Source organism: Haemorhous mexicanus, chromosome 1 (assembly GCF_027477595.1).
Source record: "Haemorhous mexicanus isolate bHaeMex1 chromosome 1, bHaeMex1.pri, whole genome shotgun sequence".
NCBI classification, from domain to species: domain Eukaryota; kingdom Metazoa; phylum Chordata; class Aves; order Passeriformes; family Fringillidae; genus Haemorhous; species Haemorhous mexicanus.
The window spans coordinates 41602299-41628775 of record NC_082341.1 but is presented as its reverse complement, the minus strand read 5'-3'; the positions used below and the strand labels follow the sequence as shown (position 1 = coordinate 41628775).

The following is a 26477-nucleotide window of genomic DNA, read 5'->3' as shown; positions in this document are numbered from 1 at the left end:
GAAATGGGCAGAAGAGTAACTCCAGAACGGGTGGAATCACCCACTTACTGACCAGTGCCCTCCAGTGGCTCCCACAGCAACTAAAGGAACTGAAGACAAGAACCTGTTTTCAGAAGTCAAAGACAACACAGTTGTATCACTAATGGAAAGAAAGAAAATGCTGACATCTGGAAGCCAAATAGCTCTTTTTAAAATTTATGTTCTTGCAGGGCAACGTCATATCTGCTATCATTACATACCACAACCAGAAAAACCCACATTCCATCAAGTGAATAAAATATTAATTGCAAGTCTTATAAAATGAGACAACAGAAACCAAAGTGATTCCCAAGACAAAAATGTTTATTTGTACTAACTCTTCAAACAGGTATACATTCAACATCTCTAAACAAAATCAGTACATATGATGAGGGCAAGTTGAGTAAGTATCATTAGAATGTAATGCCTTCCTTAGCAATTAAAGTTCATAACCCAAGAATTAGTTACAAATTTATGACCCCCTTACACAGGGGTTAATGATTTCAATAAGACTATCCCAGTACTAGGCAAAACAGAGTGTTTGCAGAGCAGGCTCATTCAGTTCCAGTACCGTGTCACAGTCTTTTAATGAGCAGTAAATATCAGCGGGGGAAAAAATACATAGTGCCAAGCTGAGTGTTCTCCAGCACTGAAAAGCAAATGTAAATTGTGAACTATCAATAGAATTTAAATTAACTATTTTAGTTATTTTAGTTACTGAAACCTCAATTTTTGTCTGAAAAAAAGAATATTGTAGCAGACTGGAAAAAGGGATTCCATAAAAACCTCTTCTCTGGATTTGTCTTAGAATATAAGCTTCTCTAAAAAAACAAGAACAATTAAGATTTGAGACTTTCAGTGGCAGAAGTAGTATTGGAATAATAAAGAAATAATTTAAAAATATATATTAATTTACCACATTTAGCTCATATAGCCCTTTATGTATCTTACAAAACGCTACTGTCCTACATACTGCATGTAAAAAAAAGTTTATATATATAATGTATATGTACACATACAAAGCAAAAGCCACCAATTTGGTATTAAAAAAACAGAACAAAACAAAGCATAAGCAAACACACTGAAAGTTATGCAGTAATGAGGAGTGTATGCTCCATGTGTGCGTTAGCATAGCAGTGCTTCCGACCTTAAAACATCCTCTTAAACATCTAAGCAGAGTGCTCTAAGTCATCTCTACCAGTAATGTTCCCAACTGCCACCAATGTCTGATATCACTTAACTTCTGGCCATCTCTTATGTTTAGCACTAAATCAGAAGTAAGGCAAAATAACTTTTTACATCCCTGAATATCTGAGGACATTCATGAGATCTTCCAAATATTAATTCAAAATAATACAGGACCGCAAAAAAAAGGTACCCCTAAGTGGAAGGGTCTTCCTGTCTACACAAAGTTGCCCCAAAGCTTTCCTATTTCAGAGTAATCCAGGTTATGTAAGTATGACAGTCACTCCCAGGCATCCTCTTTAGCAAATTTTGAATGATAACCTGAAGTTTCAGGATGGGTGTGTGCTCATGATTCCTGGTCTAAAACCCCCACTGAGAATAGTGAACAACAGTTCTGATACTGCTCAGATGTTAGGTGTGGATATTAAGAGCAGATAGGCAGTCTTGGTCTATAAATTCTAATGCCAACCCTTGTCTCCCAGTTTTAAGAAGGAGTCCACTCTTAATGTGCCTAGCATATATTTCACAAAAAACCCCCCCCACACTTAAGTATACAAGAAAAGCAAAACAGATTTTACTTATCTATCTTCTTTTGCATCAATCTTAGAAAAAAGACCAACCAAACCAACCACCCCCTCCCCCCCCACCTTAAACTTCATAAAATCTCAAATTTTCCAATAACAAATAAAATTAACCTCCCTCATAAAACAAAGGTTCCTGAAAAAAACCTAGTTGAGACCCTGGGGAATAAAAGAGATGGATGCCTTTGAGAAGCTTTCTGGGAGATGAGTTGTAAAGGATTTGATTCAGCACCCATAAGAGTTTTGTCCAGTGAAAGAGTAACTCCAGAACTGGGAAGGCTGGATCAGGACTATAGCCCAGTGGACATGCCAGTGACTGGCAGGCACTGAAATGAAAGCAGTCATCGTACTGGCACACAACCCTTCTGACGACACAAGTGCGTGTTGTACCAGGGAATTCCCCTGACATTCCTTGGAGTGTTGTGTGGAGCCCAGCACGCTGCAGCTAAGCTAAAATCACAGCAGAACAACTTGGAGCAGTGGATACCCAAGGCTATTCTTCATCACCCAACCAACAACAGCAGTGAAGAACAACCACAGGTAAAACAATAAAATGAACTGTAGGCTCAAGGGTTCAGAACCCCCAGGTCAATACCTGTGGCTTGCTTTGGGGAATGGGATTCCAGAAGAGCCTAACACAGAGGAATAGTAAGGGAGAAATGGAGAAATACAAAAATGCAAGGATTAAAAAACAGAAGGGGAGGCAATGATCCCCCTCTAGAATATTCCCTTTAAAACAGTGTAATTAAAAACTTTAAATTCACTTAGAAATTGGTTTCAAAGTAGCTTGACAATTTCAACAACTTTCAAAAATCAAAATATTCTTTACTAGAGTTCATTGAAATATCCCTGTAGCCCCCTGAATAACTGCTACAACTTGTTTTGCATTAACATTGCTTAAATTAATATGGTCATAAGCATGCAAAATGTTAACATTTAATTGTGTATACAGAATAAAACAAAGGTCTAACAAATTCCTAATAATTCAAGGTTACACGCTTGATTCAGCCTCTGATCAAAACCACTGGGATTCTTCCCAGAGTGCCAGCAGATTTTGGACCAGGCTTTAATAGGAGACAACAAAGCATTGTGTTTTATGGTGTAGGAGCAAACTCAAAGTACACTTGTATATATATACCAGGCAGATAGTGCAACTTTTGTATTGTGTATTGCGTATTTTAGAAGAGTTGCATGTCATCCAGTAAAAGGAGAATCACCAAGCCGTGTGCTGTGTCAAACCAGGCTGGGGAACAAACACCGACACCCGCTCACACACATTCATGTTGCTCCTGTTGCCTAAGAGCAGCTCTGAACAAAGCTTTATGACAGCTACATCCACTTGAACCAAGACACAAATTCGAAAGGCAGAAAGCTGCATTAGTACAACAGCCTGATGGATTTTACATGTGCTCTGGATGATTTTGAAGGCAGGATATTATGTCTGTAACAGGTCTCCCTTCATAGCAGATTTCATACACAGCAGTGAAGAGTGGAAACCTGAGGAAAGAGGGTGGAGAAAGTGAACACAGTGTAAATTTATTCTGTAACATTTTATTAAATGAAAGAATTATAAAGGGGTGAGGAGAGGGAAGGGGAAAAGGGAGAGGTGGAAAAAATTATTTCTTTTTTCTATTTGCCAGGTGCAAATGCTAGGCTGAAAAGCAGGGCATAACTACAGAACCTGCACGCATCTCTGAAACAGAGTGACTCTCAGAAGCCTAGCTAGCTATAATGGAGCCTGCGACATTTATTATGTAGGGCACAACCATAAAGTGATCTAAAAAATAAATTTAAAACATTTTTCCTGGCTGTTCTCACAGCAGTACCCATCTGTGGTTAAAAAGGATGACTGGCACATCTCTTATGCAGTACTTCTCAGCAATAACTTGATAATACAGAATATGACAAAAAAAGACCCAGGAAGACATTGAAGGTCAAATTTTTTAAATAAGAATTGAAAATTAAGACCTGGATTTTGAAATACAAAATTCCACATCTACTTTTTTTCTTTTTTTTTAGATTGGCCACATCTCCAACAACCTTCAAATTATTCAGGCTTCTCTGATAATCTGAAGGTTTGTGGTTTGTTACATCCAAGATACTTTACAAAATTTGTATTTGCTTTCTGTCCATACCAGACAGTAATAGCCAGACAAGTTCAATTTTCATACCAAGCCTAGTAAATTTTGAACTTGATTTGTTCATCAAGTACACGTACCATTTCAGCATGGCTTTTTATACTGATGAATTTTAACCAATGGAAATTAAAAAATAGGGTCATTGGAGACACTGAAATAGTTAATTTCTGAGTGATTCAGAACACATCTGGATTAGGACTTTCTCCTTAGGAAATGTGTCCCACCAGTAACTCTAAAGCTCAATTTCAGTGTTGAGCAGTACTGAGCACCATGGATGATGGCCTGTACATTCTGCTGTCACTATTACATTGCAGTAATACTGCTATCAGCACATCACCCTGAACTAGACCGACTTGAGTTTTGTTTCTATTTCATTGGTGGACAAAAAATTATCACACAGCCACATAGCTGCTCTCTCAAATCCAGTGCTAAACTGCTCAGATTGCAAAACCCTTACTAAGAAGTCTGCAGAAAAAAATTATACTATGACTTCTGCATTTCTTAACAAACCTCACTCACCTTGTATGATGTACTGGGCTGAAGGGGAGTTACATTTGCTGTTGCCATAAAAGCTCACGTGTAGGCACTAACAAAATTTGCTATGACTATGCGAGAGGCTGCCACAAAACAGGTGAACTTCCCGAAGCAAAAGCAGGTTTCCCACAGGTTTAGATACAACACTGGCAGGTACTTCTCAGTGAAGAAGCACCACTACTACAAGCCACAGTCTGATACCTAAGTCCTACTGCTTATCCCAGAGAACATTACTGTGCACAGGTCTGCCACACTTCACGTGGAGAAACCCGTACCAAGGCTGACTGCAGGCTCAGGGCCAGCAAACTCCACATGCATCTCAGGCCTGAGCACATCAAGAGAGCAAGGACTACAACTGTTGAAAAAAAGTAATTGCACCACAAGTATCAACAGGCGTCAACCCTGCGACCAAGGCTCTTCTGAACTTTGACTTTTGCACACTTCTACATAGCCTTGGGAATAGTTTTGTAGGGCCAGAGTATGAAACTTAACCCTTATGAGACTCTTTCCTCCTCACTTTGAAACCATGGCTGCTCCACTGTGTTTTATGTTTTAAAGCAGTAGTTTCTTCAAAACTCTTTGAAAGTTGCCTTCAAAAGTCTTGTTGAATGAGACCTTTTATGAAGAATTGATATATATATGTTGGGATACCAAAAGGAAATTAGCAACACTGTTTTCATGTCTTTTATTAAAAACACAACCGAAAAATCTCTTATGCACCTAATTTGCTGTAAGATAGAACAGGATACAAAACAACCCTCAAACACAGCATCGTGTTTCATTTAGGGAATCATAAACAGTAAAGAATGAAGCCAACATTTTAATTAATTTTTTCTGCAGTTAGCTTAATTACTGTACACTAAGGAGATAGACTTAGGTACCTTACATAAAAAGATAATATTAAACCATTAATCATTTAATGCAGCTAATGCATTAAAACTAGACTTTAAAAAATGTTTTTGGAAAAAAATAATATCAAGGGTTCGTCTTTCAACTGGCAGTTTTTAAATCTCTGATTTTTCCTCTTTTACAAACAGGAACAGATAAATGTATCCTTTAATCTTGTAAGGAGACAATTGTGTGTGTGGCTATGAGAATCATTCATGTTCTGACTCTAATACAAGTGAACCAAGCCAGGACAACCTGCTTAATATCACACCACAAAAAACCATCCTGTCCAACAGAGGCAGATGGGAGGTTTTAACCTACAGCAAACTGGAAGTCACATTAAGAAGGAGAACTGCAGTATCTAAGCTAGAATCCATGTGGTAGAGGCAGTCACACTATACAGATGATCATCAAGCTCCTCTCCTTGGAGGTAAGTAATGAATTTACTACAATGAAATGAGATGTAGGAACTTTTCACTGTCTCTTTAGGAAGGTCTACTTCTACTTTCATGCATTTTTTTCTTTTCACACATCAAAACACACTTGCTGTGCTTTTCTGTAGTAGCAGAAGGCAACAATACACTCTGCAAACAGGACATTCACAAATTTAACATCACACTAATAGCTCTGTCTACGCCAATACTATTTCCAGATTCGATTCACTTCTCTCTTTGATTTTAACTTCTAATCTACTGTTATTACAGTGATTTTCTTTTTGGCTATTACTTTTATGAAGATATCAAAACCAAATATGCAGAAAGAATTATGGAGATAAAAAAGGGGTATGTGGAAATTGTTTTATCTGTTCTTACTCACTTGTCCAGCATTTCTTTTTGCTTCAGGATCTGATGCACTTCTGCAGAAGTCTGTGGTCCTTGGAGTTTCTGACCATTCAACATTTCTTGCTCTAATTCTTCAATAGACTAAGCAGCAGAGGGAAAAAAAAAGAAAGCAAAGGAGAGGTATGATAAACTTTTCAGAAGCCTGACAACAGGATGAAAAAAATAATAATCTGGATGAAAAAAAATTAAAGTTACTGAGAGTTTTTTTTTCTTTTTCAAAAGTAATCTTGAGTGAGCATATAGAATATTCTCCTATGTTTTTGTTTGCAATTATTCTCTTATCTCTCAAGCTTTTTTTTTTAAATCACCACTCGCCCACCTTTTAATACCTTTACACTCATTCTAGACAACAGACTCAGGAAACAAGAGGAAAGAGAAGGGTGCCCACTCAGTGAGCTACCATGACTCAGATAACTCTACAGTTACTCTGGCAATCGAGGAGTGGCAGTACTTATAGGAACAGATTTCACCCAGTGAATTAGGTACCTTTCCAGTTTTAACGAATGCTTCTGCTACAAGTCGATTCCGGCCAGCATAACATGTTGTGATGAGATCAGCAATGCCACAGCTCTCCAGGAAAGTGGCAGTAGAAACCTGTCCTTTGCAAAAAATTTTGGCAAAGGCGATCATCTCCATTAGGCCAAGGCGAATAACAGCAGCTTTGGTATTGTCACCGTAGCAAAGGCCATCACAGAAACCAGCTCCTACTGCTACTACATTCTAATAGGAAGAGAAATGGGAAACGACTCAATTACTGCTTACAGATGTTCTTAAGAACAGCAAACACTTTACTACTGAAAGACTAGGTTGCTAGTTTGGGTTATTTTGGTTTGGTGATTCTGATGTCTATGAGATAACCTAAAAAAAAAAAGAAAAAATAAAAAGCAAAACATTTCCAAGGATAAAAACATAGTTAAAGCTCTGAGTTGCCCCTGAGGCTGTGGAGCTATTAATATTGACCAACTTTAAGAACAAATAGTTTGCACTACACCCAAACAAGGTTTTACCTAGATTAAGCTACTCCTGCCTGCCCTGAGGTAGGGGTGAAGTTAGACTGACATCCTACAGTCCCTTTATCAGATTTTCTTAATGATTAAATCAACAGTACAGCTAAAAAGCATTTAATGACTTCTATGATGACATGCTACGGGACCAAATTCAGCCAGGCCAATAGTACCCAGCCCTTTTAAGTATGCAGAGTTTCTATAACCATAATAGTTAATAAAGGATTCCCAAAATGTTCAATACACAGGAAGACCTCCCTTAGCAAAAAAATTGTTTGCTTTTTCCTTAGACCTGGTGACAACCTTCTACAAAGAATGTGCTGTTAACATTCAGTTATATGGTCCCTGCTTTGGTTACAGAACATGGACATTTGATGAGACACAACTGAACGAAGCAACTATAAAAATGATTTTCTGGCTTGGGAGTCAGAGCAGACACTAGCCATGGTTCCACTATCCCCACTAAAACAATCCATCTAACACAAAAAACCCCACAAAAAGATGGCATTCTGACGTATAGATAAAGAAAGCAAGGACGTAATGAATGTTAATATCTTCCTGCATGCAACAATAGCAACAGTGATCTCAACAGAATGCACAGGAGAACCAACATTATGACTCCTAATGTAGCACTCGATTCAGGGAAAAAAATAAAATTAAAAAATCAACTTTAACTGCTGATGAAGAAAGAACTATAATCAGAAGATGTTACTGAAAACAACCACTGATTAACAGCTGGTTTGGTTTTGAACTGTAAGAACTACAAATGCCAGGCAGCTGCAGAGCTGTGTGGCCAGTCATGGCTAGGTGACCCTGAATCACATGAGGCTAGAGGATCAGTCATTGCTTTTTGAGCAGCTAGCTGAGGTCTAAAGGTGATCCTAAAAATTGCAGACAGATATCCCAACATTAGACGTGAAGCAGCCCAAACCAGACAACTTTAAAATTTGGTTGTTTAAATCATCTTGGCTTAGATCTTAGCTGTGGTGATTCAGTCAAGGTACATTTCCATCAGGCACCTCTTGCAGAGCAACCTCTAATATTTTTTCATTTGATGCCAAAGCAAGAGGAAGTCAAACAGATATTTAAGAAGTTTTCAGATGGGATAACCCATTCAAATGGATTTTACATGTATGTGAAATCTGTAAGTATTTATCATTCATCTAAAAACACAAACACAACTGAGCAACCTTTGGGCTTTTTCCATATACTTCTTGAACACTCCCATACTAAAGCTTCCCCTTCCCTCCAGCTTTGTCTGCTTGACTTTCCACTTTGAAGCAGTCTGCTTGATCATAATTTACAATACAATTTGGCCTACGGTATTTTGTTGTCTATTTGTGCCTTTTGCAGTGTTTGTCTTTGGAGCAACAGAAATACTCTTTTAACTAAGTCATACCAAGACTAGTTACATCTGAGGAAATGGGTTAGGGAACAAGGGAAGTTGTGAGTCCAACTCTAAAACACTGAGCTCCTTGTTTGTACAATGTTCTCATTGTATGTTCTTACACAGTTTGCAAATAATGAGGAACAAGACATCGGATTATGCTCTAGAACACACCCCCGTGCCTAGGAGACTGTTATGTCTTGGCACACATACCCCTCAAGCCACAACTATTAATTTACAAGGTCTACCATCTAGTTTTATTTAAATCTTTGAAGGATCTCTGACAACTGTCTTGTGCCTAATATACTGTAGAGAACTAATTACACCACATTGAAAATTATACCTTACTCAAAGTGAGTAGGGTATAATTGAGCCACCCCTTTAAAAACAACAACAATGACAAAAATTCTCCCAAAATTCACAGTTACCCTTCAGTTCCAAACAAGAGGACTGTTTGCGGTCCCAAAGCAGACAGTTTGCTACTTGAAATCTCTGTCTGTAGGCACTAAGCTGAACTTGTTTCAGGAAGATGCACAAGCAGAACACAAATTGACACACAAGAGCCTAGTGGCACCATCACTATTGTGATCTTCTGAGAAGTACATGAGGCAGGAAGGGTGACTGACCTGGTAAAAACATCTTTCTGTATTTCATATGGTTGATTTTGAATGGTGCCACTGACAAAGACTACATCTGAAGTGTCCAGGTTTCAGTTAACTTCCTTCTTAGTAGCTGGTATATTGCTGTGGTTTGAGTTCAGTGTGAGAATAATGTTAACACACTCTTGTTTTGGTGGTTTGCTAAGTAGTGCTTACTTCAAGAAAGGAACTTTCTAGTGTCTCATGCTTTGCCAGTGAGGAGGTAAACAAGAGTCTGGGGAGGGGGCAACACAGCCAGGAGAGCTGATCCGAACCGGCCAAAGGGATCATACCATAGAATGCTATGCCCAGTATATAAACTGGAGGCAGTTGGCTGGAAGCCATCAGTTGCTGCCTGGGGACAGGCTGGGCACTGGGCAGTGGGTACTGAGCAACTGTAGTGTGCATCACTTGTTCTTTTTGGGTTTTCACTCTGTCCTTCATTACAATTACTATTACTACTGTTGATCTGTTACTGTATTTTCCTTGATTTCAATTATTAATCTGTTTATATTTCAACCCTTGAGTTTTATTTTTTTTCCATTTATTCTCCTACCCATCCCTGACAGGGGGTGGGGGGTTAGTGAGTGAGCAGCTGCGCAATATGCAGTTGCCAGCTGGGATTAAACCACAGCATGAAGTTACAGGAATTCCTGCAAATGCAGTGGGCATGTATTTGTGTAAGAGGAGAGAGTCCACATTTCCGTGAGATTAGAAACTGACTGTATTTGCATGCACACATGGGAGTCTGAGAGCCCAATAAGCAAGTGCCTACTGACAAACATATTCCACAGGTTCAAAGATACTGTCACAATAACCCCAAAAGGACTGCAACACAATGTTCCTCTTGGCCTAAGGCATTCAGAGTTCTCATAATCACTACATGCTTAAGCAAACACACTTCCCCTATCTTGGCATTAACAGCTTTTTGCATGAGAGCACACATCCTGTAACTATGATTTACAGTGTGGTTTTATATTGCATTTGATTTTAAGCTACTAAAATACTTTTCCCTAACAGAAGAGCAGTTCTGGTATCCTGGAGCTGGTGTTAGTCCTTGTTATTCTTGAACATGAACAAGGAATGGATTTAGTTCTTTTTTCACTGGGATAGTGAAGCTATGCTCCACAAAAGAAATGCTGATGCTAGGCAGTGCTCACAGTATGTGTCAGAACAAATGAGAGAAAGTGTCCTTTACTTGCACTCGACCTGCTGTAAACATGCAAGAGGTCACAAATGCAAGGATAACAGATGACCAAGAAAACAAGGACATGTCTGCAGACTTTGCTGACAGATTGCTCTCCTACAGAGTCAGTCCTCATAAGTATCTAATATCCAGTGTACAGCATGTTTGTGGAGTGCCCATGAAGACAGCTTCAGCAGCCATTTCTGAGGCAACCATTACTTCTCCACAATTAAATGGATCAATAAGAGAACTAAGAAATATTATTTCACCTTCCTTGAGGCAGTGTCACAGCTCAGCATAGCCTGCTTTCCCTCTGTTTACACCTGAAAGAAGCTCGTTGCTTCCCCCCGTGGCTGAGAAGAGGTCAAATGAAAAGACTCAAAAAATCTAAGACAGTATCAGCAGGACTATCAGAGAGGTTAAGCATAAACTGTTTGCTTGCTCCTGGTGAACTTGAATTTCATTTCCACTTAATCTCAGGAAAAAGGAAAAAACTCCCACAATCAACTTCTAGAGTACCTACACTGACTGTTCAACAGTGACTGCCCTAAACACACTTTGCAAGTAACAATGCTGAGTTACATAACCTGGTAAACAATAAATCCTCACTATACTTCTTTACTTAAGGCTTAGCTGAAGCTGGAAGGTTTAGATGAGCCTGAAGCAACTTGAAAGGCAACCCCAACTGCTGCTTGCTTCTGCTTCTTCCTACAGTAATTCACATCTGTCTTGGTCCTTGGTTACTGCTACTTGAGGGTTTTTAACTCTCTGGATCCCTGATCATCAGGCAGCTGGAGAGTGGCTGTTTTTCCATATCCAGAGGTCAGATTCTCAATTCTCCTCTCAGCCACCCCTTGCACTGCTGCACTGGGTAAGTGAGGTAAACTGGGGTATGGTTTACCCCCGAGATTGCAGCTACCAGTGTTTACATGGCCTCTCAAAGATGTGGCCAGGTTCGTACCCCAGCTCAACCTGGCTTCACATCTGTGCTGCTTCTAAAACCACACTGGCACAGGTGGTGAGGACTCTAAGCATACCTCTACTGTGACAACCTTGGGTCCATGCTGCTCTACACAATCACATCCATCAGTATCCAACAGCACCTCCATATATGATCATAGCTGCACATACTATTTTTAGGTGACATAACCTTTAAGCATTTTCTAGGAAGGCCCATTCATCGTCCGGTAAACGGCAGGTGTACTTGTAGGTGGCCTTGAGTCATGCTGCCTGTAAAGCCAACTGGGCACCTGGAAACAGCTATCCAAATTTCTGTCCTCAACCCTTAGAAAAAGTCAACAGAAAAATGTGAAATGTCAGCCCTCAAAATAAAAAAAAAATCCTCACAAAGAACATGCCAAGCACTTTTGTTCTAACAGCCAGGTTACAGTAGAAAGCTGTTCCTCCTCAGTACCATCAGATTTTGAAAAGTCACTGCCACTGTCTATTCAGCCAGTCTCCAAGCTGGCACAAGACTGCTTTTTCATGGCACTGATTTCTGTGCTTCACTTTATCTCCACCAGCCCATTATCACAAATCTAAATACAGTAAATGAAGTGGATATTCTATACATATCCACATACATATCCATATATAAATAGCAATCAAGCACATGTTTTCCTATGATCACCCAGCTGCACTACCTAATATTACAGTCTGAACTCAAACAGGCTTCCAAAACCAAATTTCAAACCTGTAATTATCATTGTAAGGGAAAGCTGTGCTCAGAGCATTCTTTGTTACCCTTCTGTATTTTTTCCTAAGCTTTAGGCAACCACCCACGCTGAAAATCTTCCTGGCTTAGAAAGGCTTGCAGAAATAAAAAGTGAGGTAGAGTACAGGCTTTTAACAGCTAGTCCATTATGCCAGTAATAACAGGAAAGTCTCCTTTTCCTAAGCTAGTATTTGCAGAAAAGTGCAGAAGCTGGAAGAATATACTGTTTTCCATAGTGTACTGTTTCTCATCCTTTAAATACCAACACAGGAATTGTTTTTACTATTTCCACATCCAAAAAGACATTCAGGAGTGACATGTTTGCCTCTTTACTGTCCTCCTTGCTCTAGCTGACAGTACCACTACTGACATTTCAAATTGGCACTGCTATAGAAAGAGAGTAGAGCCTCTCTTTTCATGCCAATGTCTCCATGCAACATGACACTATCACCTTCTGAAATTGGAACTTCCTCCTTCCAGGAAGTTAAACAAAGCTAATTTTTACTGAAGACTGAAGTTATGTCCCAATTTTAACAAACTGTCAGGTGACTGAGGCTACACATTAGATTTTACTCTTAAAAAAAAAAAGTCTACTTTTCAGATTTTTATTATGAAGAATATGATGAATGATAAAAAAAGCAAAGCTCTGTTTGATACCCTTAGCAAACAATTTTTCTAATAGAAAATATGCACATCTTTCTAGAAAAAACACTATTCATATCTGAGTTTTGCATTTTGCTTTGCACTACGGCAATAAAAACTTATCCATAGGTTTAATTTTAGCCTTATTTTCTTTCAGAGCCAGACATGTTCCCAATGCATTAATAAAATTTTTCAATATTTGAGAGTAAAACACCTGAGGACATTATTTACATGCTGCCACCACAAGATTTAGGATAAACTAGAAAGGGTTTTAAATGAAAAACTACTTTTAAAATACTATTTTATTAATATTTTCTTTTAGATTAAGATGGACTTGTATGTTTAAAGACATCACCTATACTAGAATGATGGGTCTATGCCACTTTATACCAGTTTTGCCTTTTAATTATGCAAGAAATCCACAGTACTTTTAAATCAGTTAATATATACTTAATTCACTTTTTGTTTAGACCTTACACCATGCATTTTTTGGAAATCTCAACTTAATTAATAAAATATACTGCAATCAATATGAAATTACTAGAGCACACAGAATATAAGCACCTTTTCAGAAATACAACTAGACAGTTTAGTCTGCAGGATGCATGATGAATAATAAAGCAGAAGAGAGCAATAAAGCAAGGTTACAAAAATCCCCTAAAGTCTCACCATAGTATCTTTCCACATCAAGAATAACAATCTATTTAAATTCTACTGCAGTTCCAAAGAAATATTGGTATCTTGCCTGACTTAGACCTTTAGAGTGGAGTTTTGAGTGTTTGCTGACTACCTGCCCAGTTTGATGGGTGTGCTCATCTCTAATGCCCTTTCATGAGATTGGTCTGAATGAACATTTCCTGGGACGAAACTCCTCTATCAGACAAGAGTTTAAGCTAGTCAGAAAATATCCTGCTGAGCAGATTTCAAAGAAAAATAAATCTGCAAAACTTTTTCAAGTGTCTATACACAGGGATTTCTTTTCTGGTAACCTTACCACATCACCCACATCATTATAAAGCAGTGGCTGTGGAGCTGAATTACAAGCTCCGTAATCTCAAGAAATTTCTCTCTATACAGTAACTCCAAAGCATGTTGCCTCAAAACACCTAATCCCATCAGTGCACAGACCCATTATCTCCTCTTTCTCAGGCCTTCCAGTATGACAGCTGTCAAGACAAAATTAGGGAAATTAATATGCCAAAAAAATGCTATTATATCTATCCAGCTACTTTCACTGAGCAGGAATCAGAGTTCCTTATCTTAAGACATCATTGCTTGATGTGGTAGCTTTGCAAGCCAGTTAATATAGTTGAGACAAAATTTCAACAGCAAAACCAAAGGCAGACAAAATAATTATTCAAAACACAAAAAATAAATGTTTATTCACCACACCCATCAGAAATTATTCAGGATAGGTATCAGATAATGTGAGCTACTGTACTGTTTCCTAGGGTGCCAAACAACTTCTTTCTCCCTTTCCTTTGGTAAACACATTGTTGCAAAAGAAAAAGGGAATGAAAACAGATTTAGAAATATATCAGCCAGTTAGATGAAATCAATACTTGCTTCATGACTGCGCGTAAGTTAAGTGGAAGATGTAGAAAGAGAACCTGGCAGATGGTGAGACACAGATCTAAAAGCCAGCTCTCAGAAAATGCTGCTCCCTCATTTCCCCTCTGGTTCTTCTGGAAATGTTGTGTTGCAGTATATTATATAAAATACAATAAACTTTATTTTTAAAATGGAAATACCCTCTTTTCACTTCCTACAAGGATCATTATTTCATCTGTGTATCACCTGCAGCCTGTTAATCTTACCTTCAGAGCACCACACACCTCAACTGCATCTGCATCGTCTACTACAGTTATTCGGAAGTTTGGAGTCTGCAGGAGTTCTTTGAAGAGAAGGCCATTTTCCAAGTTTTTGCAGCCTATTGAGAGAGAGAAAGGAAAGCTAAAAAAAAGGGAATCATTTATTTGTATGTTATTTAGCCTTTCCTGTGCAAGCCAAAATGCCTAAAAGCAGAGATAAGGTTGTTTTATTTCAATCCTAAATAGAATCTTTGTTCTAATGGACCAATCACGTTGAAATTGCACTTAAAAGCTCTGCACTGAGTTATTCAGGACTTTTTCACAATTTATTGTCTGCTCAGCAACAGGTTCTAAATAACAATTCCATTAATTCACTGTCCATTTTTTGATCACTGTCTTTAAAAAGAATAGCAAATAACAAAACAGAGATGAATTAAGAAGGAGCAATTCTACCAATTACTTCAAAGTCAGCACTCCAGAAAAATACCTACTGATAAAGGTATGTCAAAGCTGCTTTATTAATCAAGCATGCTGCCCCTGACAATTGTTTTTAAACAGTAAGATGCTGTTCAACCACTCAAAATTAAGTTCAGTGCAAAAGCTGTGACTGAGATGTTACAAAGCTAGCAGTGCACAAAACTCTAAAAATTAACACTGAAAAAAACCATAATATGAACTCTGTGCTATAAAGTGTGAGTATGTATGAGTACCTGTATGCATATATACACACACATGCCTTTCTAGAAACTGTAAAACCCAAGACTAGGCACATCCTCATGCTGCAAAGGTGTGCAGACATCAACACAGAACTAAAACAATTTCTAGTTTTTGTGGGAACTAAGTATTTTGAGAAATTAAAACAAGATACCTTAAAAAAAACATACAAAAAAGTCAAACCAAAACAAACATGCATGAAGGTAGTATCTTTGACAATAGCACCTGAGCTGGAGTACAGAATTTATAATTGCTTATCCACGTAAAGCCATTCAGATCCAAGAAAAATCTTAAACACAGTAACAAAATGAAGCAGTTTGTTATATGAAGGGTGATGAAAAACATGCTTGTATTTCACATGCTAAGGTTACAACCCTAGTAAGAATAGGTAAAAGTGTGGTCTTCTCTCTCCCTCTATTCCCAGTATTCTCCTAGTACTTTTGGAAGTATAAACATTCTAGGAAATTCAACCAACAGCTTCTGGTAACAGTCAGCTAATGTCGAAAACAGTGAAATTTGAGCTATTTGGTGTGCGCCTGTGAGGACAGGCGCATGTTTTAAATATTCTAACAACTTGGAACAGTACCTATTGTGGTTTCACAGAATTTGTCTGCTGCCACCTCATTGGCAATGTTAGCTCCCATCAGCACACTGATGTCTATTCCCATCTTCTCTCGAATAATGTCAGAGATCAGTTTGAGTCCCTCCGGGCCTTGATCTATTCCCTGCAGCCAACATTAAACGGAATTACTAAAAAGTCATTCATTAGGCACAGTAGAGATGCAAGCAGAACACAATCAGTCTTGTCCACAGCTGAGAAGTGAAACAAGGACTATTCAGACAGAGACTAAAGATGACAGGTGTACTACCACAGGCACTTCTGCTATTTTGATCTCTCCAAGATGTCTTAGAATTGTAGGAGGCAGCACCTTAAGACTTAGGACTAAACTCTAGATGATGAAACCAGTTTTTATTCCATCCGCAAAGACCTGATTCTAAGAAGTGCTGAACATTCTGCTTTTTTAGTTCAGAAATCAGGGGCTTATTATCAGTATATCCTTCATCAGTGAAGCATAACCAATCCATTAGCTATGAACCAGACCTGAACTTGGATTTGAAATTACACTGAACCTCACAAAATGGCATCTGAATAATTTGTCTTGTGAAGAGATATCTGAACTGAAATATCAGAGGCAGGTTCCCCAGTGTATAACCAACAACAGTTTAGTAGTAGAAATACAAAAGGAACAGCCATTCACAGATATGTAGAAAGCTGAACACCTGAGAATAATTTAACTTATAAGGATATATTTAATCTGTATTTATAATGCACTCTTTACAAAGTGTGAAAAAAGGGCAGAAATAGGGCCTTAGAAAAGATCACCCCACATATTAATGCTGCAGAGAAGAGAGTCTGGTACCCTGAACTGCCTGAACTAGAACTCCAAATGAAGTCACATTCTTCCCATAAAACTCCTTTCTCCCAGCCTGCTAAATGCAGAATCCTTTTCAGCTTTTATTACAGGGGTATGCAGACCAGCTATTGAACTAGCCATTCTTTCCCACAATATACCACCTTTTATACAATACTTTCTTTTAATGCTGAGGATTTGATACTTTTGGAATTAGTAATTTTGAGTTATGATTTATAGGCACAAAGTGTGATCCTGTATTACTTCCATATATACATATACATACACACTTGTATGCTGCCAGTAGTGATATTTCAGGCAGGCAGTAACTTCCACAGGTTAAAGGTGCTGCTCCTTAAATAACATGGTGCAATGAAGAGACATGCAGAAATGCCTGTATAAAACCTGCCAATTAAACTAATGCTTGCATTTCTGCATTATTTTTCAATTTGTATTGCTTAATGCATAGCTCTGCTTTCTCATCTTTAATGAACCATACAGAAACAACATGAAAGCAAGCACACAATACATGTTGCATTTTTCCCCCAGAGTACCAAAAATGTCCCCACAAAATAACTGTAAGGCCCCTCTTCCTAAGCAGGCAAATAATAAACGGAAAAGCATGTGCACATTGGGAACAACTCCAAAAATGTAAATACCTACACAACAATTTTTCATGCAAGTGAAAGGAGACCAGAAAGGCTTAGGTGCCAGATTTTGCTCCATTGTGAAACAGACGCAACTCCTGACAAAGTCAAGGAGAGCTCTACCTGTTTCTTGTAGAGTTAAATCCAATACTGGATGACAGAATAAAAACCAAACACCCCTCCTCCCTGCAACACCAAGGCTCCACCATGGGCATTTTCACTGGGCAGCAATGGTCTGCAGGCAAAGCAAGCGACCTTACTGCTTTCATTCTAACATGCCTGTCAGAGCAATCCCTGGAGCCAGTAACAGGGAAATGAAAATGAGACTGATGTTGTGGTTGCCTGAAGAGTATTTTGAATGACTTTCAGCTAGCCTGCAACTTATGCTCACTGCTGTACTGCACTCTAAGTTTTATATGGTTCCTCTCCCCACTGCCACACAGTCACTTTTCATAGACAAAGAGCTAATGTAAACAACACAGATGCAAATGTTTCAATAGAAATGACTGTTAACCAGCAGATAAATGTCTTTATTTCCCAAAGACTCAGTTTTATTGTCAGACATTAGGCTCTGCATGAAGATTAGACTGTCAGAAAGAAAAAAAAACAAAACAAAAAGACTAAAAGATGACACACTGCTAACTTGACAGCCATTTAGAAAGCACAGAAACAAGATGTCCCACGAATAATAGTTTTCAGAGCAGAACTGCACTTTATCAAAGTTAACACAAGCCACTTTAACAGCATTAGCATTGAGCATGAGACTCAGAAATTATGACACTGGTGAAAATAGCATGCCTAAAGAATATGCAAAAGTAGAGGAAAGAATGTTGTGTTAAATCTCTAACCTATCTTCTCAAATGATACTTTTAATGATGTTATGTTATGCCTTTTCAGTGATGCCTTTTCATAAATACTGACACGTACTTTGCATTCTCCTGCAAAATATTAAGGGGCCTCACAGCTTTTTTCTTGGAAAGGGTGCCTATGGATGCAGTGCTGCAATGTGACAGTGGGAAGCTGCCCAGTAACCAACTCTGCGCTGCATGGCAAGTGTCACAATTTCACTTCCACCACTACACTAAGCACGGATGTTTTGTTTTGCTGAGGATTTCTGTCTGTTTGGAGTTTTTTTTTTAATGTAAGTATTTCTTCCCCTTTCTCACCCCTCCCTTTTTTCTTTTTTGTTTTGCCAAATATTGCCACTAATCAACAGTAATTCCAAGGGAATACAGGTCCAGGACCCTGACTTCACAAACGCTGACTTAAACCTCGTTTAGTCCAGCAATTTCATTAGTTACTCCTATCACTAGGAGAATATAAATCACATTTAGCAAATTAAAGGAGAATAAATATCTTGAGCACTTTTAACAGTGCCTTATTTTACCTTTCTTTGATATGAAGAGTTTTTCTACAATTTGGAGCAAGAACACTTCGGAAGCATTACTTTTTCACACCTCACAGCAATACACCAGTCAGCAATGAAAAAACAATAGATTTCGTGGGCTTTGTTAGCCAAACTAAAGAGACAAGCTTGCAGCATGCAGTGATTGAGGTTTTTTGTTCTTTTTTTGAGCACAGATCCATAAATGTATGATTTTCCAGAGATGACAGGAAACAAGGGAATGTGTGCCAAGAAAATGGCCTACAAAGCAACAACAAACCACAATCTTCCAAACCTCTTGGGAATTGCTTATAATTTCCAGCTAAACATACAGAGGAAAAAAGCCCACCCACCCAAAAACAATCCCAAAAATAAGCTAATTCACATTTTTAAATTTTTCTGCCAGCAAAACTACAAACACGCCAGTGAAATGCCTCCCACACATCTGCCCTTTCCTATTTCCTATGCTCAAACTGTCTTTGGGCGATGCTGAACAGACTCTCTTGTTGCAACATAATATTTGACATGAACAAGAGCACTATCCTCTCAATCACATGAAATTCTCTCAGCAGTTCTTGAAATGATCAACTCAGCATGTGGGATGTGCATTAACAATCAAAGCATTATGCTTGTGCTCTGCTCTTCATCTAATGATCCTTTTGGAAACAACAAATAAAAGACTGGAAAGCTTAGCAGTGCAAAATATATCAACTACCTCTTTCTTTCTAAAAGTCTTGGGAAGAGCCTCATTTTCCTCTTCCCGCAAGCGTTGCGGGAAGAGGAATCCACTAATGACCAAGACAAATTCTAATCTTACACCTAGAAAGGTTTAATGGACCAATCAAGTGAATAATGCACCGAGACTTTGCATATCAAAATATCAAGTCACCTTGTCTTAGAAGATTCCATGACACATTCTCGGTTATTAATGCAGGGTATTTATTGTACCTTTATGAGAGTTATGCCGAGGGCTTTACTGGGTACTTGTCCTGTGATTTCATCGCAGACTTTACGGATGAACTGATGAGGAAGGACAAAAACCAGCAAGTCTGCATCCTGTACCGCTTCACAAAGGTTTGGGATAGCAACCTGTGTAGTTATGGGAGAGAAAGGCTGCATAACTTCTCAAAATTAACACTACACACAAGTGGTATTTAATCACAGAATCTATTAGTAGAATCACAGAATCTATTAGTTTGGAAAAGACCTCTGAGATTATTGAGTCCAACGTTAGAACAAACACCACCCAGACCACTGGACCGCAGCACTGAGTGCCACATCTAGTCTTTCTCAAACACCTCGAGGGATGGCGACTCTACCACTTCCCTGGGCACCCCATTCTAATGTTTAGTCACTCTTTATGTGAAGAAATCCCTCCGAATGCCCAAACTGAATCTCCCCAGTTTGATCTTGAACTTGAACCTGAGCAGTTTGGTCTCATGTTGAATGCTACAAACTATTGCATTTTGTCACTGAAAATAAGCAGTAGCATAGACTTCCCAGACCAACAGCTCCAATGCAAGGTTGAGGCCAATTTTTTTTTTAAAATGGGTATAGTCAAAGCTGTTAATCTTGTTTCCACACTTGGTTTCTTGTACAGAAATTGAAGTAACATAAAAACCAATAGTGATAGGAAGAAAGAGTGCATTGGATTTACTTAACTGCATAATTACATAATTTTACTTGTTCAAATTTTTGATGTCATCATTAAAATAGCATAGTCTGAAATATCATAGACCCTAGAGGTGTTAACAAAACAAATTTCTAACTCCATTTACAGCACAAGCAATATTCCCTCTGCTCCATAACTATAATTTAGCTTTTGAGCCTTACCACATTGTCTGGCAGCTTGTATCCAGGGAGATACTTTATGTTTTCATGGTCTGTATTTATGATATCTGTCAGTTTTCTCCCATCAATATTCTCCTCGAAGACCCACATGTTCACTGTGGGAGCAAACTTCTGCAATTTTTTTACATTATTACCTACTATTTTGGCAACTGCAGAGCCCCTGCACAAAAGAAAACAAAAACAGCCTTAAAAATTATGATTTCACTGTAGGAAAAAGACTTTGTTTTTAAAACAATCACAAATTCACAGATTATTTGACCAGCTACCATAAAATATTCTGATCTAGTAAAATAAGTGGAAAAATACACTAGTCATTCACACCTGCTGCTTTCTCTCAACTACAGCTAGAGTAGGTTGGACTGAAGCATTTACTGAAACATCCTTACTTATTTTGTTTTCTTATTGGCTATCCACTGAGAGTTTAAGTTACTGTATTTCCTCAAATCAAATTAACTGTATCTTCAAAGCCAAGGGGAAAGTGACATACTAAATTTTATTACATGTGCCATTTTCACCTTTAAGAGATGAGAAGCTTCTTTGCTAAGATGACTGACTCATAAGGTGTTGTACAACACCGATAGGCATTGAAAGCCAAGAATCATTTATATGTTGCAGAAGTTATGAGATTCATGGCTGTGCAGCCAACCTCACAGAACTTAACTATTGTAACAGCATCCTCTGAAACTGCATGGAGACAAGTCCATTGCTGTTATCCTCATATTCTCCCCAAGAACAGCATACAGTGAGATCTGTATTACAGTGATCAATATTACTTCTCAAATCTTTAAGCAATAACAAAATTAATCACAATTACAAGAGGAGGAACAAACACAATCTTCCCTTTCATCATTCTATTAAACCTGTTAACCTAAGTTCCTTTTCTGGGATAGGAGGTAATTTCATAATTACTGATAACCTACTAAGGAGACACAAAAATTTTTAAGAGATGTGATAAAAATACAGAGTAATGATCTGAGGCTTACATGTGTGTCTGTGTGTGTACACGTGTGTGTGTGTCTGTAAACTGCACACTTTATTAGGAGGTAAGAACACTAACTTTTGCAATCTAGTTATACTCACATAATCCCCTAAATGTACACTGGACCTTGCTTATAATAAACCCACAGCTGGAACTGAACAAAGTGGGTTCATTCTGCTTCAAGAGCTTATGATATGGCACAACTCACTGGGCTGTATTAAAGATGTGTGCTAGCACATGACTAAGGTCACTTTCTAAGTAGCAGCAGAAAAAAAATTTAGTACCCTGAGTAGACCTTTTATAGCCAAATTATAAAACTGTGTGTCTTAAAAGACTGGAATTTACTTCTCTAACAGCACTTCACACACTAAAAATGTCCCTAGATTCAGAAGATGATACAGAAGACAATTGCAAGCCATCTCTTATCAAGCTTGACCAGCATAGTTTGTGCTGCACTGGTATACTGCTCACCAGCTCAGCCTCCAAATGTCAGATCCATACAGACAGCAGACCTCACATTCAACATAGCTCAGGTATGTGTTCCTCAGACAGTGCTTTGAGTTCCTTGAACAAAAGCACATTTACTCCTACAGATTTATATACAAAGTTGGGATCCTGGCAAACCCACTGCCTTCTGTTTTCAACTTCCCTACATATTCTCTGTGCTTGCTAGCAACAGAGCAAGACAGAAATAACTGATTCAGCAACTCTCTGACTGGGATTTTCAGTCTGCCAGCAGAAAGTCTGGCAGTGTGTACTACTTATGTGAGACATTAATTCTATTACTATTTAACACTTAAATGCCTGAACTGTCTTTTTTTTTTTTTCACCCTTTGAGTGCAGTATTAGGAAAAGTGGAAATTTGCCTAGTCTTAGTTTCTGAATTCAAAAAGACAAGAAGATTCTCCTGACTGGCTTTTCTAGTTCATCATTTCCCATGATGTTGCAATCACTCACGACCATGTCACAGTTGGCCTGCTGTCCCTTCATCACTTTTTAACTAAAGCACAAAGCCAAAGAGCTCCTTAACTTGCCCTGATAACAGCAGCAGTGGAGGTCACAACATGCAAGTGCAAATGATATAATTATCTAGCTCTACCACTGTCCCTGTAAAATCACCTGTTAAGCCACAGTTCCTCCCAGTTTTCTACAAGTTCCTAGCTGCATAAACCCCTCTGTCCAGTAACTTCCCATCTCTTCCCAAATTTTACAGTTTCTGTTCAAGTTTGGCAATCAAGTTACTTAAAGACTGGTTTCAAGAAAATGATGAGGGATAAATTGTGGCTGTGCACACTTCATTAACTTGCCCTGGAAGAGTTATCAGAACAGGTTACAGTACATGATCAAGCTTGCAGTGCTTTAAATGGCACTGGGCACTGTCCTGGAATCCCAGGCCTCCAAGGCATATCCAAGGTGTACTCTCTCAATGCTCCAGACACCTTACACAACCCCCTGTCTTAAAAGATCCTAACAGAATCACATATCCACCAGCTGAGCAACCCTAAAAGAGCAAAGCCAGCAGAGCTCCTGCTCTTCCATGCTGAGCCATCTGTCCCGTCCCATGATCTTCCATCAGGCGTCAAGTGACCCCTGCCAAGTCAACTTCATTGTTAAGGTGACCTTCCGATAGCAAACCAACCAAACAAGTCTGACTGGAAGTAGTCAATCAACCAAGGTGACTGGCTTAACCCTTCTAACGCTACTGTCCTCCCAAGCTCCCTTAGGTTTTTTTTCATCCCAGATATAGGTTAAAGGGCTATGAGAATACTTGTCTGACGGAATCATCTCACACAGAACTCCAAAACTCCAAACTGCTCAAGATGCCAAACCCCACTCAGATCAACTACTTACATGGCTACAATTTAGGCACCACCAATCACACACTCTTAAAACTCAGGCTTCAAAAGTATATAATCCCCAAATATCAATGATCAGATATTTACAAATGCTTCAATTTCTTTCTAGTTACCTGCCTTAATGCATTAAATACTAATATTTTAATTAAACATTTTAGGACTGCAGGCCCCAGTTCAAAAGGCACTTACAAGGTATACAAATTTAGTCCAATTTAGTTCAATGATTACACATACACAGAATCACAGTGCTCTTTGCAGTCAGGGTTTGGCGTCTGTCATCCCATGGACTTTGAGGAAGAAACCACCTACCTCTCCAAAAATTACTATTTTCAATTTTTGATTACCTTGGTTTCTGCTTTACTCACATGAAAACCCCTGCCATTACATATGAAAGAAGCCATAAGTTATTTAAATACATTTATCCCCCAAAGGAATGGAGAATGCTACTACCAGGCAGCAGCTTTCTTTCTTCTTTCTCTCAGCAGAGGAAATGTGGGCATTTTGCCACTAACTTATCCTATTGGGCAGGAACTTTTCTTATTTATTAAACTGATCCAGTGAGATGAAAACAAAATACATTTGCATAGGGTTATTGCTAACAGGCAGTATCTACAAATCCTTTTGCTTCTGCAAGTGATTCACAGTGAATCAAATCCAAATGGAGTCAAATCTCCTGTGAAACGTTTTCTAGACTTCAACTATAGAACAACAGCCACCACACTCCTAAAAGACAAGGTCTAACTGCATAACTTCCTTGTAATATAAAGTGCAATGCACGCATTTTACAAGCTGGTGCAAGGAAAGCAAGAGATGCTGCACTGAAACATCAGCCATTCCCTCAAAAAGGGGATCACAAAGAAAAATAAAACTTGGCAGCTGCTGGTGCTTTTAACAGCAGGAAAAGCCAACTGCATGGAGTGGGCGGGCAGGGTGTGAGCAACAAGTCTAAGATCATCCTGACAAAAGACTGGCAAATTTGGTTTAATAAAACACAGTGGCTTGCTCTACATGGAATTCTTCTGAGTTTAATGTCTTAAAAGCCAATGCTACCCGAATAATGTGTGCTTAACATTAGTAATTGGAAGTGACAAACTGTGAAGACCTATTTCTATAACACATTGTAATTAATTTATTCACTGTAAAGAGGGATCTGGTGTAAGAAAAAGAAACGACTAAAGACAAAGGGTTATTAACATGATACTCCTCTGGAAGAATGATGTCAAGTAAGTCTATTGCTTTCAGTGGATGAAGAAGCAAGTTTATTTAAGTCTAATTATAAACTAGAGATAGAGACAGCAATGAAATCTTGTCTCAAGCGCTCAGTGTGCCTCAGCATAATTAATTTGGAGGGAAAAGAAAAAGAAGGCATTTCGAATAACGCAGTATCTCACAATTCTTTTTTGAACTCTCTTTGACAATGGGCACATAAGAACACAGAAAACCCCGAACAATACTTTTGTAAACAAGCGAGGTTGTTAGTGAAGCTCTACAGGCAGGGCGCAGTAGGAAAAAAAAATTTAAAATGTACAGCATCTTTAATGTCTACGTCATCTGATATCGGACAAAGCGCACAACAAATACCAGGCTAAAAATATCCTAGAACAACTTCTTCGCAGGACACGAGGGTGTTTACAAGCACTAAAACTGCGGGCTCGATTCTGCCGCTTCTTCCTCCGAGTACGTCACGGCAGCACCTCCGCTCCGAGGGAGCCGGGGACACGACGAGCCCCCGGGCACGGCAGGACGAGCCCTCTCGCATGGAACAAGCGCGACCCAGAGCCCGTCAGGGTCCGGCGACACCGCGTTCCACCGCCGGCACCGGGTGGCCTCACGGCCGCCACCCGAGGGGAGCGCGGCCGCGGCGCCGGGCGGGAACCGACAGCAAGGCCCGGGAGGGCACCGCCTCCGGGAAAGCCGGGCCGCGGCGGCCGCAGAGGTGCCCGCCTTGCCAGGGGCCGCCGCACTCACCAGTTGCCCGAGCCCACGATGCAGACCTTGAGGGGGCCGGCGGAGAGCGCCATGGCAGCGCCGCCCGCGCCCCGCCACAGCGGCCGCGGCCGAGAGCTCCGTGAGGCGCCCGCCCCCCGCTCCCGCCTTCGCCGTCAGGGCATCGCCCGCTCTCCCTCCGCCCCTGCGGCGTGACGGGAACTGTAGTTCCGCCCCCCGGCCGCCGGGTCCGCGACGGCTGAGGGTAAGTGGGGCCCTCGAACAAAGCAGGCAATGCTGCAGGCGCTGTGGCATATCACAGAGCCACGGAATCATTTAGGTTCGAAAAGACTTCTGAGAGCATCGAATCCAACCTATGGCCGAACACTACAGCCAGACCACGGCACTGAGTGGCCCCGTCGAGTCTTTTCTTAAAAACCTCCAGCGACGGTGACTCCACTACCCCCCTGGACAGTCCATTGCAATATCTAATCATCCTTTCTATGAACAAGTTCCACCTAATGTCCAACCTGAACCTGGCATAGCTTAAGACTGTGTCCTCTTGTCGGGTCACTTGTTAACTGGGAGAAGAGGCTGATCCCCACCAGGCTACAACCTCCTTTCAGGTAATTCTAGTCATCAATAAAGCCTCCTCTTAGCCTCCTTTTCCCAGGCTAAACAACCCCAGCTCCCTCAGCTGCTCCTCACAGGAGTCATGCCCCAGACCCTTCACCGGCTCAGCTGCCCATCTCTGGACTCACTCCAGCACCTCAATGTCCTTCCTGAATTGAGGGGTCCAGAACTGGACAGAGCACTCGAGGTGTGGCCTCACCACTGCCAAGTGCAGCAGAAGAATCCTTATTGGCACCATTATCTGCTGAACTAATATACATTTCAGCCATATGTGTAACAGCAAAACATCTGCTCTCTCCTAGTGCTATGTAGCATTGGATAAGTCTGTGAAGGCTCCCAGCTGTTAAGGAGCCGATGTATCAGGTAATAAAGAATGTTAGGATTGGAGGGATCTTAAAAACAGAAATATGAGTGTTTTCAAATACTCCTTTGCCTTCAGCTTTCAGCCAAAATCATATTGTTCTCTGTCCCACATGCTTCTCCAGGGGGAAAAAAAAAGGATGACTT

General features: G+C 39.7%; 1 protein-coding gene across 1 annotated transcript; it reads right to left on the bottom strand.

Moving 5' to 3' along the window:
- Window positions 1–321: 321 nt before the first annotated feature.
- GPD1L (glycerol-3-phosphate dehydrogenase 1 like) lies at window positions 322–25521 on the bottom strand. Its single transcript, XM_059846842.1, has 8 exons — window positions 25380–25521; window positions 20559–20736; window positions 19674–19814; window positions 15869–16007; window positions 14575–14687; window positions 6673–6906; window positions 6161–6267; window positions 322–3281 (listed from the first exon to the last, which is right to left on the bottom strand). The coding sequence occupies exons 1-8, from the start codon at window positions 25430–25432 to the stop codon at window positions 3185–3187; spliced, it is 1062 nt and encodes a 353-aa protein (XP_059702825.1). The 5' UTR covers window positions 25433–25521; the 3' UTR covers window positions 322–3184.
- Between the last annotated feature and the right edge of the window lie 956 nt (window positions 25522–26477).

Coding starts and splice junctions, on each gene's coding strand:
- GPD1L (XM_059846842.1), bottom strand. CDS start 25,432: ATGGCGCTCTCCGCCGGCCCCCTCAAGGTCTGCATCGTGGGCTCGGGC. Junction 16,008..19,673: donor TCGGCATAACTCTCATAAAG/GTACAATAAATA, acceptor TGTTGGCTGCAG/GGAATAGATCAAGGCCCGGA. Junction 14,688..15,868: donor ATTCTGTGAAACCACAATAG/GTACTGTTCCAA, acceptor CTCTCTCAATAG/GCTGCAAAAACTTGGAAAAT.